Genomic DNA, 18,067 nt, shown 5'->3' on the forward strand with positions numbered 1-18,067 from the left:
GTCCAAGCTTCTCAGGAAGATTGCTTGAGCCTGGGAGTTGGAGGTTGCAGTGAGCTATGATCACACCACTATACTCCAGCCTGGATGACAGAGTGAGACACTATCTCTTTAAAAAAAAACAAAAACAAACAAAAAACCAAAAACCACCCATACTACTACAGATTTGTGATGCTGTATTCACCAGATCTTCAAAATAACTAACAATTATTTTAATTAGGGTTTCACTAATGCATTTTCAATTCTACATTCTCCCTTTTGTACTCTAATAAGAAAAACCAGAATTAAATTTTATTTTAAAATACATTTAATAAAAATAACCCACAGTTTTACATATTTTACATGTGTAGAATATGTACAAATACCTTCTACAGCATTTACTTAATGTTTATTATTTTTCCATTATATGCCTTTTGTACTATTTCCTTCAGTAGTAAAATATTTTCCAGTGTTCTTTTTTACTAAAAAATTAGCTTCTTGGGCAATCCTCCTAGAAAGCAAAAAAAAAAATAAAAAGATTGTTCACATTTAACAATGTGCACATTCTTACAGCAAATTTTAACCAGTCACTGCATCTCAACTACATTATTTCACTGACTAAGATTTTTCCAATAGCACTTAACCAGCAAGCATACAAGGTACAGAAGAAATTTATGAAGCGAAGAAGGGAAACATCGATGGTTCTCATAACTCTGATGTATACTTAAATGTGCCTGAAGTAATCTCAGTGAAAGCAAATACAGCTAAAACAGCATATTACATTTTATACAATTTAAATTTATAAAAAGTAAATAGCTCACAAGCTACATTTCTTAGCTGCCCTTCGGTCACTAACTATACATGAGCTATTTGCAGTTTTCTGAATTTGTTTCATTTCTTATACAAATGGGAATTTTACCTTGTTCCAAGGCCTCTGTTCTTTTCCGTTTTGTTGCCATAGCTGGATGTGACTGCTCCTTTAAGGTTTCCACGGGGCAATTTGGTCTTGGCAGTTGACATCCAGGTGTTGGCCCTGGCCGATTACTGAAATACTTAGTTTTCAATGCCTTTTAAAAGATACCAAAGAAAGGTTTTTAAGTGAGTATCTGAAATGTGTGAAGGATAACCTAACTTCCAAAGTTGCCAGGAGCATTAAAAATACTATGTGAACACTTCCATTCCCAAAACAAAACAAAATTAATATCAAGTATTTGGACATGCAAAGTACTACACATAAACATCCAGGATCCTAAGACTGGCTGATAATTCCATTACTGTAAGAAAAAGAGACCCCCTTCTAATTTTTCCACAATTAAATAGCCTATATAGGTTGAGTATCTCTTATCCAAAATGCTTGGAACCAGAAGTATTTCAGATTTTGGAACATTTGCATATATATAATGAGGTATGTTGGGGATGGAACCCAAGTCAAAACAGGAAATTTGTTTATGTTTTATATACACCTTACACACATAGCCTGAAGGTGATTTTATACAGTATTTTTAATAATCTGCATGAAACAAATTTTGTGTTAAGTCCTTATCTGTGGAATTTTCCACTTGTGGTGTCACATAGGCACTCAAAAAGTTTGAGACTTTCAGGCATTTTGGATTTCAGATTTTTGGATTATGGATGTTCAACTTGTACTAATTATGAACTATCCTTTGTAAGACATTGTACATTTCAGTTCTCTACACATTGAGCTTTATAGTTCAAAATGCAAAGAGAAACTTTCTCACAATATCCGTATATATTCAAATTCCAAATCATGTAAATATTCTTAAAAATAAGGCTTTTAAAAAGATACCATAGATTGGAACCAATAGAGTACAATTCAATAATCCACTGCAAAGTGAATAGAAATTTTACTTGGAAGGATTTACCCAAAGTTATTTCTATTAACTACCAGTCCAATGTTCTATAATATATTTTCTTGACTTGGGTTCACAATTCCAATAAAAATAGTTTCATCCTAAATGATAAGTTTCTCAAGCCATACTTATCTATTTATATTAGTAGCACAGTAATGTCCAAAAGGCACAACGATTTAAGATACTTCCTTTAGGATAATCCTTTTAGGAAGAAAAAGAAGTCCATGCAAACTTTTCAAGCATTTCCCCTCCAACATTATATTACTAGTATTTGCAGTAATGATTTGGAGATTCCTTACTTCAACAGTTGCATATCTAAAGTATTACTTCCAAATCATAGCAGTTCCACAAGTAAATTAAGCTAATTCTGGGTTACACAGAGATCCAAGAAAGTATCCCCTTCCAACTTTTTTTTTTTTTTTTGAGACAGAATCTCACTGTGTTGCCCGGGCTAGAGTGCCGTGGCGTCAGCGTAGCTCACAGTAACCTCAAACTCCTGGGCTCAAGCGATCCTTCTGCCTCAGCCTCCCGAGTAGCTGGGACTACAGGCATGCGCCACCATGCCTGGCTAATTTTTTCTATATATTTTTAGTTGTCCGATTAATTTCTTTCTATCTTTAGTAGAGACGGGGTCTCGCTCTTGCTCAGGTTGGTCTCGAACTCCTGAGCTCAAACAGTCCGCCCGCCTCGGCCTCCCAGAGTGCTAGGATTACAGGCGTGAGCCACTGCGCCCGGCCCCATTCCAATTTTAATACAGATGTCTGCAAAATGTTGTCTTTTTAAATCATATCTATAGGTCTTAACATTTTTGTTGGATTATATTTCTCCCTTCTTTCTTATTTTTTGTCTTTTTTTTTTCCAGGGCCTGTCTCCCTTCTTTTATTAGAGCAGATATTTTTGGTCTTCCAAATTTTTCTTATTATTTCCTTAAACAACTGTCAGTTTCAGTTTTTGTTTTACTTAGAATATTTCAATTTTGGCCGGGCGCGGTGGCTCACGCCTGTAATCCTAGCTCTCTGGGAGGCTGAGGCGGGCGGATTGTTTGAGCTCAGGAGTTCGAGACCAGCCTGAGCAAGAGCGAGACCCCTTCTCTACTAAAAATAGAAAGAAATGAATCGGACAACTAAAAATATATAGAAAAAATTAGCCGGGCATGGTGGCACATGCCTGTAGTCCCAGCTACTTGGGAGGCCGAGGCAGAAGGATTGCTTGAGCCCAGGAGTTTGAGGTTGCTGTGAGCTAGGATGACGCCACGGCACTCTAGCCCAGGCAACACAGTGAGACTCTGTCTCAAAAAAAAAAAGAATATCTCAATTTCTTGTAAATGTACCATTGTACCCAACCATATCATTTTCTCCCCATTACCACTTTCTGAATGTGACAATGACCAGCATGGATTATCTGGATTACATTTAATGGGATGAAAAGAAATAATAAACCAAACAAACCAATTTCAGCATTAGGCTTGCCACAAAGATTTAAATTAATATGTAAGAGTTCAACTGAGTCCAGCTACAGTAGGTCACACCTGTAATCCCAGCACTTTGGGAGGCCAAAGCAGGAGGATCACTGGAAGCCAGGAGTTTGAGACCAGCCTGGGAAAGACCCCATCTCTACGAAAATTTTAAAAAACTATCCAGGCATAGTGGCATGCACCTGTAGTCCCAGCTACTTGGGAGGCTGAGGAGGGAGGATTGCTTGAGCCCAGGAATTCGAGGCTGTATCAAGCTATGATCATGCCACTGTGCTCCAGCCTGGGCAACATAGAGAGATTCTGTGTCAAACAAACAAAAAAAGAGTTCAACTGAAATGTGCCAGTTTTTTAACAAATAAAAATCCCTGGTTTTTTTTCCTCTGTAGGGAAACTGCTTAAAAACAAATTATATGAAACAGGTATGTATTTATATGTTCCTAAGCAAGTGTAACTCTCCTATAGTTGTGTGAGCATATAATTTAATAGTGCTTGTGGCTTGGGGAAGAGATACAAAGTGTGCTATTCCTTAAAACAAACAAAACCACATCTTTCCATTTAAAGAATATTGTTAGTTTTATAAAATTCTATTTTTATTTTATCAATGCTACAGCCAAAATTATCCTTATATTTCCTAATATTAAGAAGATATGTTAAAAATACCTGTGTGGCTGTAATTCGAGTACACGGATTGAATAAGAATAAGCCTTGTATGAGATCTAGCAAGTCGTCTCCTGCTGCAATGAAGATGTGTTGCAATGGGATTCCAGGGAAACTCTTAAATGTCACATAATCTGGAAGACTGCACATGTCCTGTCAAAATATTTTTATAATTCAAATTTAAGGATTGAAAGGCACATAGCTCTCAAATGAAAAACTATTATTTGCAGGTGACATGATATGTCTACACAGAAAACCCCAAGAAATCTATTTAAAAAACTCCTAGAACTAGTAAGGCAAGGCTGAAAGATTTAAGATAAACATTAAAAAAATCAGTTATAATTCTATATAACAGCAATGAATATGTGGACATCCAAATTAAAAACATAGGCTGGGCATGGTTCCTCATGCCTGTAATCCTAGCACTTTGGAAAGCCAAGGTGGGAGGATTGTTTGAGGCCAGGAGTTCGAGACCAGCCTGAATAACATAGTGAGACCCTGTCTCTATAAAAAAAAAAAAAAATTAAAAAATTAGCTGAGTGTGGTGGCATGTGCCTGCAGTCTCAACTACTGGGGAAGGTGATACTGAGACAGCAGGATCACTTGAGCTCAGGAGTTCAGGGCTGCAGCGAGCTATGATTGTGCCACTGCACCTCAGCCTGGGTGAGAGTAAGAACCTGTCTCTAAAAGAAATGAAAACAAAAAAACAGCCTGAGCAATATAGTGAGACCCTGTCTCTATAAATTAGCCAGGCGTGGTGGTGCGCACCTGTAGTCCCAGCTACTCAGGAGGCTGAGCCAGGAGGATCACTTGAGCCTGGGAGTTTGATGACACCTATGCACTCTAGCCTGGTCAACAGAGTGAGACCTTATTTCCAAAAAAAAAAAGAAAGAAAAAAACCCCACTCAATCCCCAAAGGTTATATATTACATGATTCCATTATATAATATTCTTGAAGTGACAAAGTTACAGAGATGGAGAACAGATTAGTGATTGCCAGGGGTTAAGAAGAGGGTAGGAGGGAGGGATGAGGTGAAGGTGGCCTAAAAATAAATAAATACTAACTACCTACCTACCTACATACACACATAAAAAAAGAGGGTAGGGGGAAAGTAGCTGGGCATAAAAGAACACCATGAGGGATTCTTGTGGTGATACTCTGTATCTTGACTGTAACATCCTAGGGTGATGATGTACTAAGTTTTGCAAGATGTTACAACTGGGGGAATATCTCTGTTTTATTTCGTACAACTGCATGTGAATCTACAATAATCTCAAAACAAAAAGTTTAATTTTTAAAAAATCTAAGGGAAGCATCAGTAAGCAATTACTATTTAGAAAATCATGTTAAAGGGAAAAGTGCATTATGAACAGGGCCTCTGGAGTCAGACAGACCCAAATTGTAGTCCTAGATCTGTTACCTATTGTGTGGCCCTAGGTAAATTAACCTTGCTAAGCCTCAGTTCTCTATTAAATATAACTTATGAAAAGCCCATTATTAATAGCATATAGTTAAGTGCTTAATAAATGATAGCATTAGGACATGTTTTACAATTAGAACATAAAGCAAACTTCCAATTAGGAAGTTGAAGTAATAATAGCAGAAAAGAAATTCCTTGGATATTAATTTTAGCTCCAGATAATTTCATTATAGTTTTAATCAGAAGATAAAGAATATGATTAGAAGTTCCCTTTTCTAATATTTATTTATTCTTTAGAGGATGGGGCTATTATATGAAGTAAAATCAAAGGATCTATAATTTTATTGTAAGCACGAGTGAGAATATATTACTGAATTGTAATATGTAAAATTTAGCAATTAAGTTGCTAAAATTTTACCACAGACTTAAAATTTCTTTTTTGGAGACAGTGTAATGGAGTAAAATAATCATAATTCTGAAACATCTTGTTAGTGAAAATACTAAAAATATACCTAAATTCATCAAAAAGACATTGATAAACTAATATGAAATACCTATAAAATGGAGTATTACACAGCTATTACAAAGGAAAAAAGTCAGTGATCTATATTAAGTAAAAGGAATAAGTTGGTCACACACACAAAAAAATATAGTGTGCTCCCATTTTTGTTAAAGAATGGATGAAAGAAAATGGGCTGGGTGCAGTGGCTCACATCTATAATCCTAGCAATCTGGGAGGCCAAGCAGGGGAGGATTGCTTGAGGTCAGGAGTTTGAGACCAGCCTGAGCAAGAGCAAGATCTGGTCTCCACCAAAAATAGAAAAAATGAGCTGGGTGTGGTAGCACGCACCTATAGTCCCAGCTACTTGGGAGGCTGAGGCAGGAAGATCATTTGAGCCCAGAAGTTTGAGGTTGCAGTGAGCTTTGATGATGCCACTGCACTCTACCCAGGGTGACAGAGTGAGACTCTTATCTCAAAAAAAAAGAAAAGAAAAGAAAATGCATTGTGTGTGCACACTTATCACACAGCTTTACATGAAACTCTTAATAGTGGTTACTTCTGGGATGGAGATTACTGGGGTGGGGGAAGGGCTACATGTATATAAGAGGTTGGATGGTATGTCACAATTTTAATGTTTTACTTTATATACTTTATCATTTAAAATTTTGTTTAAAGTCAGCAAAAAAGACTAAAAATAAAATAAAATTTTGTAATGAGTATATAATAAAATTTCTTGAATATTCAATGTGACAGCAGTATATAAAGAATATGACAATTAAAATAACTTCATAGAATCCTAACTGAATTCCAAAGAAAATGCATGAAGGCTTACAGGCCACTGTTCCTCAGTTGGTGTGCCCAAAGTTTCAAATATTCTTGTTAGCTGATCGAGATCTGAATCTCCTGGCAAAAAAGGAACCTGAAAGAAATTAAGAGGCAGCTTTTTAAAGGTGGCTTTTGATACTTGTTATACAAATACTATATATTTAATTAAAAGAACTAAAAGCTCTAACATTAAAAATTTAGTATGAGATGTATTTGATGTGGCATTAGATCATGCCATTGCTAACCAAGTAAACAGCATCTTCACTACCCATTTTATTCACTCCAAATTTTAATAAATACCTACCATATAACAGGCACTGTGCTAGGCCCTAGGCATTAAAACAAGGGAATAAGGCATTCCCTGCCTCCCCAGGGTGGAGGTGGTGAACATTGTTGATACATGTAAATAGGCATTTACAATACAGTGTGTTAGAGCACAGGATCTTGGTCCACACAGGAACAGCACCTAATCCACTCTAGATGGGTCAGGAAAAGCTTCGTAGAGGAAGTGGTGTGAAAGGTGAAGGACAAATAGGAGTTATCCTAAGGAACAGTCTAAGATGGAAGAAGGAAACTTTTAGCAAAAGGGCAAGTGCAAAGGCTGGGAGGAAGACAACACACCAATCTTTTTTTTTATTATTTTTTTGAAGGCTAGTCTGTCACGGCCCGGATTGCAGAACGGGGGATGGACACAGAAAGAAACACACAGACACACACACAAGACGTACAAGACTGAAGTAGTAAATTCCACCAGTCGCTTTATTCTTATACTTTTCTCTGTCCGGCAGCTACTTCCTGGTACGTGACTACCTTGGGTGCCCTGAGGAAAATACATTTTTATTCCTTCCTGACGATTGCTTAAGGGAAGCATACATTTGCATCTTAACTTCTTGCATCTTAACTTCTTTATCTCATTACCGTATGCAGGACAATGAGAGCCTTGGCTTGTTTGCAAGACCCCAGGCTCTTGGTTATCTATCATAAAGCTGTCTGTCATGAGGAATAGTTCTGTTTGGCCAACAGGCCGGGCCCAGGCCTATTGACCTCTGCCGCCAAGGAGAGCACACCCAGTTTCGCTGACTCTGGGCTTAAGCCAATTTTTGCCCAGGGACGGTCCCTACACACACCCAGTTTCGCTGACTCTGGGCTTAAGCCAATTTTTGCCCAGGGACGGTCCTTACATAGTCAAATGAAGCAGTGGGAGTGGAGAAAAAACAAAGGAATCTGTAACTGGTTGTAATCAATTAGTTGTACAAACCACTGCGCTCGCACCAGCCAACATGCCAGTCTTATTTAAGCAATTTCTTAGCAAATTCGTTCTTTGAAGAGGTGTACCAGCAAATTTTAAAAGAGGATAAATAATTACAAGTTTAAAATTTTTGAGCTGCTAAGAAATGATCAAAATCCCTGCTATGCACAGATATTATTTTCCAATTCATTCTCAGACATCTATGTAAATATGTGGAAGATAAACTCAGTGAATAAAGTGGCCTCCAGCACTGTTAAGGGCCTTGAAAAAGTTTACAGATTCACTGGGAAAACATGAGATTAAGTACCAAGTATCCAACATTTTTATTATTGTGCACTACCAACAAAGAAAAGAAAACAACCCCAGTGCCAGCTATCAATTTACTTCTTTTTCTTTTCAGTTCCAAATTCAGCCTTTTGCTTTCTCTGTGAAAATGGATCTGGACCCTTTAAATATTTTTCCTATGCCAACAGGCACTGAAATTTTGCCAACAGAAGATGCTGGAGAGACATTACAAGAAGGAAAGGTTTTGCTTCCTGGTTCCAGCTGTCTTGCTTAGCTGACTCCTGCAGTTCCCTCACGTTCTCTAGTTACCAGGCTTCTGTTGCGTGGGCAGAAGAGGCAGTTTCTCCAGTGCTGCTCCAGCAGTGAGACCAGCAGGCTCCCTACTTGCCCCTAGGCAGTTTTCTAGCAGAGTGCTTCCAGAGAGACATCTGTTTTGCAACAGCTTTCCCTGGCATCTTAGAGCACAAATTGCCATATTTCAGAAAGTAGGTTTCTAGCAAGTTTCAACCAGCAAAGTTCCACAGTGACTTCTCTGCCATCCAGTGAGCCACAACTGCCCTCTTCAACAAGGTCTAAATCTCATCCCTGGGGGACCTTCTTCTCCAGGTGATCAGTCTTGGCCCTAGCAGTAGTGGTGGCTGATCCTTATATCTGCTATTTCTATATTTGCTATCTCCTGGTATAGTTATTAATTCTTTATACTGTATTAAACTTTCCTGATCAAATTAATGTTTTGATTTTCTGAATGGACTTAGTATAATCCGTATTTACTAGGGATTATATAACACTATATTATTACGCATATTAAATGTACTCAAAAAATAGAAACTAAAAAGGATATTAAATAACATTACAAGATATTTTTGGACATGTTCACATTTTCTTCTTATACCCCAAAGGATTATCTTACTTTTGTAGGATACCAGTATCCTCGCTTTGCAGACCACCAATGCAAATTATGGACAAGCTGGCAATTTAATCAGATTTTAAGGACATGTAAAAAATTTAAATTAAAACGAGCTATCTAGCATGTGGATTTTAGATCCCAAATTGAACCACCCAACTAACTATAAAAGACATTTATGAGAAAAACTGGGGAAATGTGAATACAGACTTGATGTTATTAAGAAATTATTTTTTCAGGTGACAATGGTATTGTGATTATGATAAAGAATTCTTATCCTTTGGAGAAAAATACTGAAGTACATTGATAAAATTATATGATGTTTGGGATTTGTGGCAAAAAATTTAGTGTGGGAGGGTACTGGTAAAATTAGCCATGTGTTAAAAGCTATTGAAGCTGGTTGTTGGGTAAATAAAGGCACATTTCACTACTCTCTCTGCTTTTGCATTGTTTGAAAATATCCCTATGAATAAACTCTTTTACCCCTAAAGGAAGAGCTGCTTTAGAACTCAAACTTAAGCCTGTGTTTTTAATGTTTTGTTTATATTAGATTAATACAAGAACCTTATTAAGACACTGAATAGTACCATAGACTTATGATAAAAATTGGTCCTTTGACCCATCACCTCTCCCCATTTATAACTATGTAATTTTTGCTCAGTGTAGAGCCATCTTCACATTAGTTTCTCTTGTTGTATTAATATTATACAATTTGGCTTTTCTAGAGGTGATGATTTCCTAGCCCTCCTCCTCTAATTCTTCCCACCCCCTCTTGGGCAACTTTGTACAAAGGCTGAGATTCCAGTTATCAATATCAATTTCTCTATGATCAAATCTATCATAATCCATCAGTTCCTTTTTGTTTTTTCTGGAAACCACCCATAGGGGCTGAAGCCTTCATTCCACTTGCTCCAGTCTGCACTGGCCACTCTTCAGGCCTGATGCATATCTGTTTTCTCAGGACCTTCCTTCACTATTAAACAGGGAATTCTATTCATCTCTTTCCTCTATTGACTCTCATGTTCCCTGGATCCCATGTCTTTTTCTTGGTTTACTCTTATGCCTTCAAAGAGCATATCTTCCAATTACTTCCTGGGAAAGGAATTGGATATAAACTTTTTGTATAATTGTATTTATTCTCACAGCTAATTGTAAATATGAATAAACATAGAATTCTAGGTTGAAGAAACATTTTCTCTCATAATGTGAAGTCTCCCAGATTCCAATGCTGCTGCTGAGAAGTATGATGTCATTCTTTTCCCTAATCTTTTATTTTCTTTTCTATGTAAGCTGTTTTTCCTCTCTGTGGAAATAAAATCTTTTCCTTATCCCTTGATACTCTGAAATTTCACAATGGTGGACCTTGGCATGAGTCTTTTTTCATTTATGTAGGGTTCTTACGGTACCTTTTAAAAAAGTTTTTTAATTTTTAAAGATACGTAATAGTTGTACTCTTTATGTCACTTTCAGTCTAAAGAGTCACATCTATCAATGCTGGGCTATTTTCTTAAGATTTCCCACTCTCCATTTTCTTCATTCTCTCTTGATGCACTCTAGGATCAATCCTGAATCATCTGCTAATTTTCTTATCTTTCCTCTACTACAGTCCATGTCTTTTTTTTTTTTTTTTTTTGGAGACAAGGTCTTACCATGTTGCCCAGGCTGGTCTGGAACTCCTGGGCCTCAAGTTATCCTTCCGCCTCAAGCCTCCCAAGTAGCTGGGACTTTAAGGATGCACCACCATGCCCACCCACCTCTTTATCTTTTGATTTTACTTAATGAAAGAGTTCTCCAGCTTACTTTTCAAATCCTTTCACTGTCTTTGCCTTTAGCGATCTCTCATTTTTAAAATTTCAAGTATCTCTCATTCTTTGTTCCTTCAAAAAAAAAAAATTCTGTGCTTGTTTTATAGATGGAATATAATCTCTTAAGTGTCTGAAGATTTGGACAGGGGTGGTGGAGAATGTTCTTCTGCTCTGGTTGTTTTTGTTTTTTCCAAGTTCCTTTTTAGTTTGTTTCAGTCTGTACTTCATGTTGGAAGCTTTCATCAAATATCTGAAGATCCTTAATAACTATCTGGTGATCCCTAGCTAACCATTCATATGGACAACATTTCCATAAACCACCTTTTTAATTGGGCACAGGGACAGTTTGAAATAGAAAATCTTTCCTTAAAAAACTTTGTAGGACAAAAAATATGACACCACAGTATGATTCTTTAGCTAGTTAGGGTCTGCCTATCATTTTCCTCATAACCTTACTGATAATTCCAGAAACAATACCAGTGGCTGATAAGATTTCAACTATGATTTTGACCAGGTCCACTATCTCTAACCTGTCTACCCTCTTCACCTACTTTCTGAATGGAGTGATAAGTCATAATATTAGGGGTTATGGAATTCTGTTTTTTTCTTGGCCATGAATGAATTTTGGAGGTTGACAGATTCTCGGTGTGAATTACTGGTATATGCCGTTCTTATGAGTAGCAGAGCTATCACACCAGCTGATTCATAGGCCCCATTTTTAGCACTGGGACTACCATATCATCTTCAGTTTGAATGTGTGGGTTTCTTCTGCAGGTACCTGTAGGGTATTATGCATCTCAACATGATACACAGAATTTACATTCTTTTTTTAAAAAGAGACAGGATTGTGGCTGGGCACAGTGGCTTACACCTGTAATCTTAGTAGTTTGGGAAGCTGAGGTGGGAGGATTGCTTAAGGTCAGGAGTTTGAGACCAGCCCGAGAAAAAGTGAGACCCTGTCTCTCTAAAAAATAGGAAAATTAGCTTGGCTTGGTGGCAAGTGCCTGTAGTCCCAACTACTCTGGAGGCTAAGGCAGGAGGATCACTTGAGCCCAGGAGTTTGAGGCTATAGTGAGCTATGATGATGCCACTGCACTCTAGCCAGGGCAACAGAGCAAGACTCAATCTCAAAAAAAAAAAAAAAAACAGAAACAGAGAGAGACAGGGTCTTGCTATGTTGCCCAGGATGGCCTCAAGCAATCCTCCTGACTCAGCCTCCCTCGTAGCTGGGACTACAGGTGTGTGCCACTATTGTTGGCAGAAATTACATTCTTAAACATCTTTAGTTTAGTGTAACTTTTCTCTTTGGTATGCAGAAGTTATTTTCTGTGTTCAAGGAAATAAAAAAGCTATTTAATCTTGGGTTTGTATTTCTTTAAACACATAAGGCTTGAGGAGAGGGAGTGCAGGAACTGGAAGGTAGGGAGAAAAAACTCCCAGCATCAGAAGGATTCCTCAGTATTCCTTTACCTTCATCATTCAGAAGGCAGGGCTAGTCTTTCTGGACATCTAAACTGGATAGCTAAAAAGAAGTTTCCAAGTCAGCACACCTTTCTCTCCTGTGAGTGTAGGGAGGGGATGTTTTACTAACAGATGGTCTCAGTCAGAGAAATGCTATAGTACCACTATGTCTGCTCTGTTTGAGGGTCTCACACAAAGTTTAAAATTATATAGAGTAGCAGCTGTGGTGGTTGGTATTACGTATCCCCCTAAAGTAAAAACAGCCTCAAACAAAAAACCTACCAGGATGACTACATTTCATCCTAACAAATTTAATTACTATAGAGATATTGCCATATTACAAGTTAATTTCTATGTTCTGAAGTATAACTATCTATGGTAAAATCCTTATTGTCCTAAATGGCAGGTTTTCTCATTTTACATTAGCATTAATTAAAAGTGTTGCATTTGGGGGAAGCTTTTATTTTTTATTTTAAAGATTATATTTTGGGGACAGGGTCTCACTTTGTTGCCTGGGTATGAGGGAAATGGCATGATCATAGCTCACTGCAACGTCAAACTCCTAGGCTCAAGTGATCCTCCTGCCTCTACCTCCCGAGTAGCTCAGGCTACTGGTGCATACCACCATGCCTGGCTAATTTTTCTATTTTTTGTAGAGACAAGGTCTGGCTATGTTGCTCAGGCTGGTCTTGAACTCCTGACCTCAAACAATCCTCCCACCTTGATTTTCCAAAGTGTTAGGATTACAGGCATGAGCCATTGTGCCTGGCTGGAAGCTTTTTTTAAAATTGATCTATTTGTAGGTTATTTTTGTTGTAAGGACAGTGACAGAAAGATAATTCTTACACAAATTATGAGAATAACTGGCTAGGCACAGTGACTCATGCCTGTAATCCCAGCACTCTGGGAGGCCAAGGCAGGAAGACAGCTTGAGCCCAGGAGTTCGAGACCAGCTTGAGCAAAAGTGAGACCCCCCATCTCTACCAAAAATAGAAAAATTACCTGGCTGTGTTGGCACATGCCTGTAGTGCCAGCTACTCGGAAGGCTGAGCAAGGAGGATCACTTGAGCCCAGGAGTTTGAGGTTGCTGTGAGCTAGGCTGACGCCATGGCACTCTAGCCCGGGTGACAGAGCAAGACTCTGTCTCAAAAAATAAATAAATAGCTCTCTGGGAGGCCGAGGCAGGCGGATTGTTTGAGCTCAGGAGTTCGAAACCAGCCTGAGCAAGAGTGAGACCCCATCTCCACTAAAAATAGAAAGAAATTAATTGGACAACTAAAAATATATAGAAAAAACTAGCTGGGCATGGTGGCGCATGCCTGTAGTCCCAGCTACTCGGGAGGCTGAGGCAGAAGGATCGCTTGAGCCCAGGAGTTTGAGGTTGCTGTGAGCTAAGACGACGCCACGGCACTCTAGCCTGGGTAACACAGTGAGACTGTCTCAATCAATCAATCAATCAATAAATAAATAAATAAGAGAAAAAAGAGAATAACTGTATTGAAGTGTGTGCATTAGTTTAGACTTACCCTTAGAAGCAACTCCGCTAATATACAGCCAACGGCCCACATGTCTACCCCCACACCATACATTCTAGCTCCAAATAGTAACTCAGGAGCCCGATACCACCTGAAGAAAAAAAAGAAGTAGTATCATTTTAGAATGGAATTATTAAAGTTTTTCTCAGGCATGAACTATCATATCTGTTTTTAAAGCTAACTCCTCATCTTAAGCACTAGATACCATACTCTTTTGCTGAGTTTTAAGGATAATGCTCCTGCAATTCTCTCCTTTCTCCTACATCATCAGTCTTTTGTTTTCTACTAGACCTTTTCCATCAATGTACAAACATTCTATTATTTCTCCAGCTTTAAAGTTCTCTGGACTCCACCTCCCCCGACAGCTACTTCCTCATTCTCTGGTTAGTTCAAAGAATTATCTATTCATACTGTCTCCAATTCCTCTTCCTTCATTCTCTCTTAAACCCTTTTTAAGCAGGCCTACCACGCCACCAGACTACTACTGTCAAGCTTATCGGTGAGGGCCATGCTGCTAATCACATTGTCAATTCTGAGTCCTCATCCTAATTTGACTTATTAGCAGCATTTGATTTGCAGAGGAAAAAAAAAAAATATTAGGTCATTAAATATGAAATGTCCAATTTTGAATCAAAAGTTTAATTTATTATATCTCAAACGAGAAGTAGTACAATTAATCAAAGTATGTGCCTAAACTGTTGACACAGTTTTGCCATCTTAATGGTAGCTTGCTTATGCCACAGATTAAGAAGCCTGGAGAGCAAGTGGCGATGAAATCGTGAATGGCATTTTCCACAGCTTGTTGAGAATTGAATATTTCTCCTTACAAGAAGTGGTCCAAAGCCTGGAGCATGAGTGGCAGTCAGTTGGTGCAAGGTCTGGTAAATACGGTGGATGGCAGAGAGTTTCCAAGTCCAGCTTCTGTAGTTTGAGAAGCATTGTTTTTTGTTTGCTTTTATCTCTACTGACCAATTTCAGCTGCTTAATCGCAAGCATCCTCATCATTTTGTCCAACTGGTCACCGTAGACATCTGCTGTAATTGATTGACCAGGTTTCATGAAGCTGTAGTGGCTAATACCAACGCTGGACCACCAAACAGACACCATTAGCTTTTTCTGATGAATATTTGGTTTTGGATTGTGTTTTGGCACTTCATCTTTATCCAACCTTTGTGCCCAATGCTTGTGATTATCAAAAAGAATCCATTTTTCAAACAATACAGTGTAGAAACGGTTTGCTTTTATGTCGTGTCAGCAAAGAAAGGCTATCTCGAAACTTCAAGACAATTTCTCTTCTGACGCTCATTTAATTCATGTAGTACCCATCTTTCCAGCTTCTTTACCTTGCCCATTTGTTTCACAAGGTCCAATATTGTTGGAGCAGTAATGTCAAGCCTTGCTGCTGATTCAACCGTAGGTTGAGATGGATTCGCTTCCACTACAGCTTTCAGCTCATCATTATGCACCTTGGTCTCAGGTTGCCCACATGGCTCATTTTCAAGATTAAAATCACCAGAGTGGAACTTCTCAGACCCTCAACGTATTGTGGATTCATTAGCGACGTCCTTCTCCAACACTTCATTGATATTTCAAGCTGTCTGTGCTGGACTTGTTCCATGATGGAACTCATATTAAAAAATAACACAAATTTCTGACTTATCATGGTTTCACAAAAATTGCTCTAAAAAAAATTTTGAAAGATAATCACAAGCCAAAATGTGAGTCTGAAAGATTGAGGATGTTATCTTCATGATTTTCAAACAACAACAACAAAAACCAACCAAGAAGTGTCAAAAGGAAATGTCAGAGATAACAACTGTCAGACTTCGTACTCAAGGATATCGGACATTCCATACTTTATAACCTAATACGAGAAACTGGTACATAAGAAAGCACCACTTAACAATGCTCTTGTATATGAGTCCTTGTTTCTAAGAGTTCCTGAATGATGGGCTTAATTATTCCAGCAATCACATGAATAATTATTCACATCCCTACTTCTGCTTACAGCTAGGTAACTGACACTCAATGAGATCTATATGGAAGAAGGTAATAAAATAATTTAAAATAGAGAACCTGGAAAAATGTTTACAGAACCTTAAAAGAGTCTTGGAAATTAACAAATGCCATCCTGAAAAGAAATATAAAATCTATTGTCCTTATCTATTTCATGTGATTTTCTGTTTTTATACACTAAAAGTATAAAAATATAATTACTAATAATAATATGAAAAACTCAAATACCAAGATACTGCTTTATTTTCACTCACAAAGAAGGATAAAGAATCAGAACTGACCAATATAATAAATATGAGCCCAATAAATCAGGTGATTAGGTAAAAGAATAGCCACTGATGTTCCAGCTTATTGAAGTAAAAAGATGAAAGTTTAAATTACTCCTCAGTTACTAGGTAAATGTCTGAGGATTGAGTTAATTCAACTCTGTTTGGAAAAGTGCTGTTTTTTTTCATCGTGGTAAAATATACATAAAATAAAAAAGGGCTGTATTTTTTAGGAAGATACCAACAATGATTCCTGAATTCTGCCAAGATATTTCAGAGAAGCTAGTTGATGCTCATTTATGATCAATAGCCTACACAACATAAGCTTTCAGTTACTTAAGGGATTTTTACCTGGTTACAACCTGATGTGTATAAGCTCTATTGGGGCTCCCAAATGATTTGGCCAAGCCAAAATCTGCCAGTTTAAGAACTCCATTTTCATCTAGCAACAAGTTGTTTGGTTTCAGATCCTGTATGATGGAAATTTAAAACAAACAAATAAACAAGGTGGGGAACACCATAGTGCTACATTTAGTTGGCTTAACTTTAAACTTAGCAAAAACAGAGTAACACCAACACCCAAAATTTAAACATCAATTTTTTCCCACTGATATAAAATCCCAGAAGAGCAAAATAAGATTGGTTATATTATATAGTGAGAACTTGGGTAAGGTACTTAATTTCGTTGAGCCTCAATTTATCCTACTTCATAAGGTTGCTATGAGGATTAAATCTAGTATTTTCTGTAAAGAGTCTAGTGTAATGACTGGCTCATAGTAAGCACCCAATAAATGGTTGCCACAATTAATTTAATAATAATATATATATTAGTAAATAAAAACATGATGCATTTAGAAAGGGTGAGGAAGATATACTTCAAAATCTATGCTAAAAAGACATCAGCACTAACCTAGAAGGGATTCCAAATTTAAGATATGACAATTACTAGTTCTAAATTATATATTCTTAGCTACTTATTTAAATACAGCACCTAAGAACATCTACCTCGCTAAATTATCGGCCTTCTTCCAACAGCTGAATATTCCTAAAAATGATCTATTTCATAAATTTTATTTCAAGACTTCATAGAATTTTAGAACTACTAGAAATATTATTTTTCTAAAGGTATTTTGGCATTGTATAAATTAATCCAAGACTCTCACTGTATTTTTTCCCCATAACTACAGTATAGCACAAAGAATACTGAATGTAAAGCCAAAAGAACTAGATTGTAATACCCTGTTGGTTATCAGCTGCTGCCCTTGAAAAAAAATATAACCTTGGTCAGGTTACTTAGCAACTTAGCTCTTCATCTATGAAAAAAAATGAAGGATTGGATCTCTTCCAGTTCTAAAGTTCACATGGTAATTTGGAGTCCTCACAGAACCACCTGCTGGAACAACTGAAGGGAATACATATAGGAAGGTGGGATAAAATGGTCTAGCTGTATCTTTATTTTGTTCAACAATTTACATATCCAGACCATTATACTAAACTGGCTACATGAAATTTGGCTAGCATAAAGAAGCAATATTAAAAACCTTACCCTATGTAGGATCCAATGTTGATGTAAATATTCTAACCCTTGAAGAGTCATCAACATGTAGGCTTTGATGTGTGATGGTGTCAACACAAGACTATTATCCTTTATTATAACCTGTAAAGCAGGTATACAATACGCAGATATACTTTATTATTCCAATGAACTCTACCATATAAAACAATTTGTAGACCTAAAATTAGCCTCTTCAGAGGGGTTACCTAACTCTCCTTAGGAAGCACTGTCAGAATTTCCAGAATTAGGTAGTTAGGGAGAGCAT

The 18,067-nt window shown here is 37.4% G+C and overlaps 1 protein-coding gene across 1 annotated transcript in view; it reads right to left on the minus strand.

The window, feature by feature from the left end:
• Positions 1–268: 268 nt before the first annotated feature.
• CDK7 (cyclin-dependent kinase 7) overlaps positions 269–18,067 on the minus strand; it is a 34,976-nt gene continuing 17,177 nt past the window's right edge. The window contains exons 4-10 of the mRNA XM_012664498.1: positions 17,794–17,935; positions 16,599–16,717; positions 13,957–14,056; positions 6,734–6,820; positions 3,982–4,131; positions 896–1,043; positions 269–487 (exon numbers count right to left, since the gene is read on the minus strand). Coding sequence (XP_012519952.1) covers positions 459–487; positions 896–1,043; positions 3,982–4,131; positions 6,734–6,820; positions 13,957–14,056; positions 16,599–16,717; positions 17,794–17,935 — 775 coding nt within the window. The 3' untranslated portion in view covers positions 269–458. The remainder of the gene's footprint in view (positions 488–895; positions 1,044–3,981; positions 4,132–6,733; positions 6,821–13,956; positions 14,057–16,598; positions 16,718–17,793; positions 17,936–18,067) is intronic.

This window comes from Propithecus coquereli, unplaced genomic scaffold, assembly GCF_000956105.1.
Source record: "Propithecus coquereli isolate 6110/MARCELLA unplaced genomic scaffold, Pcoq_1.0 Scaffold9, whole genome shotgun sequence".
NCBI lineage: Eukaryota > Metazoa > Chordata > Mammalia > Primates > Indriidae > Propithecus > Propithecus coquereli.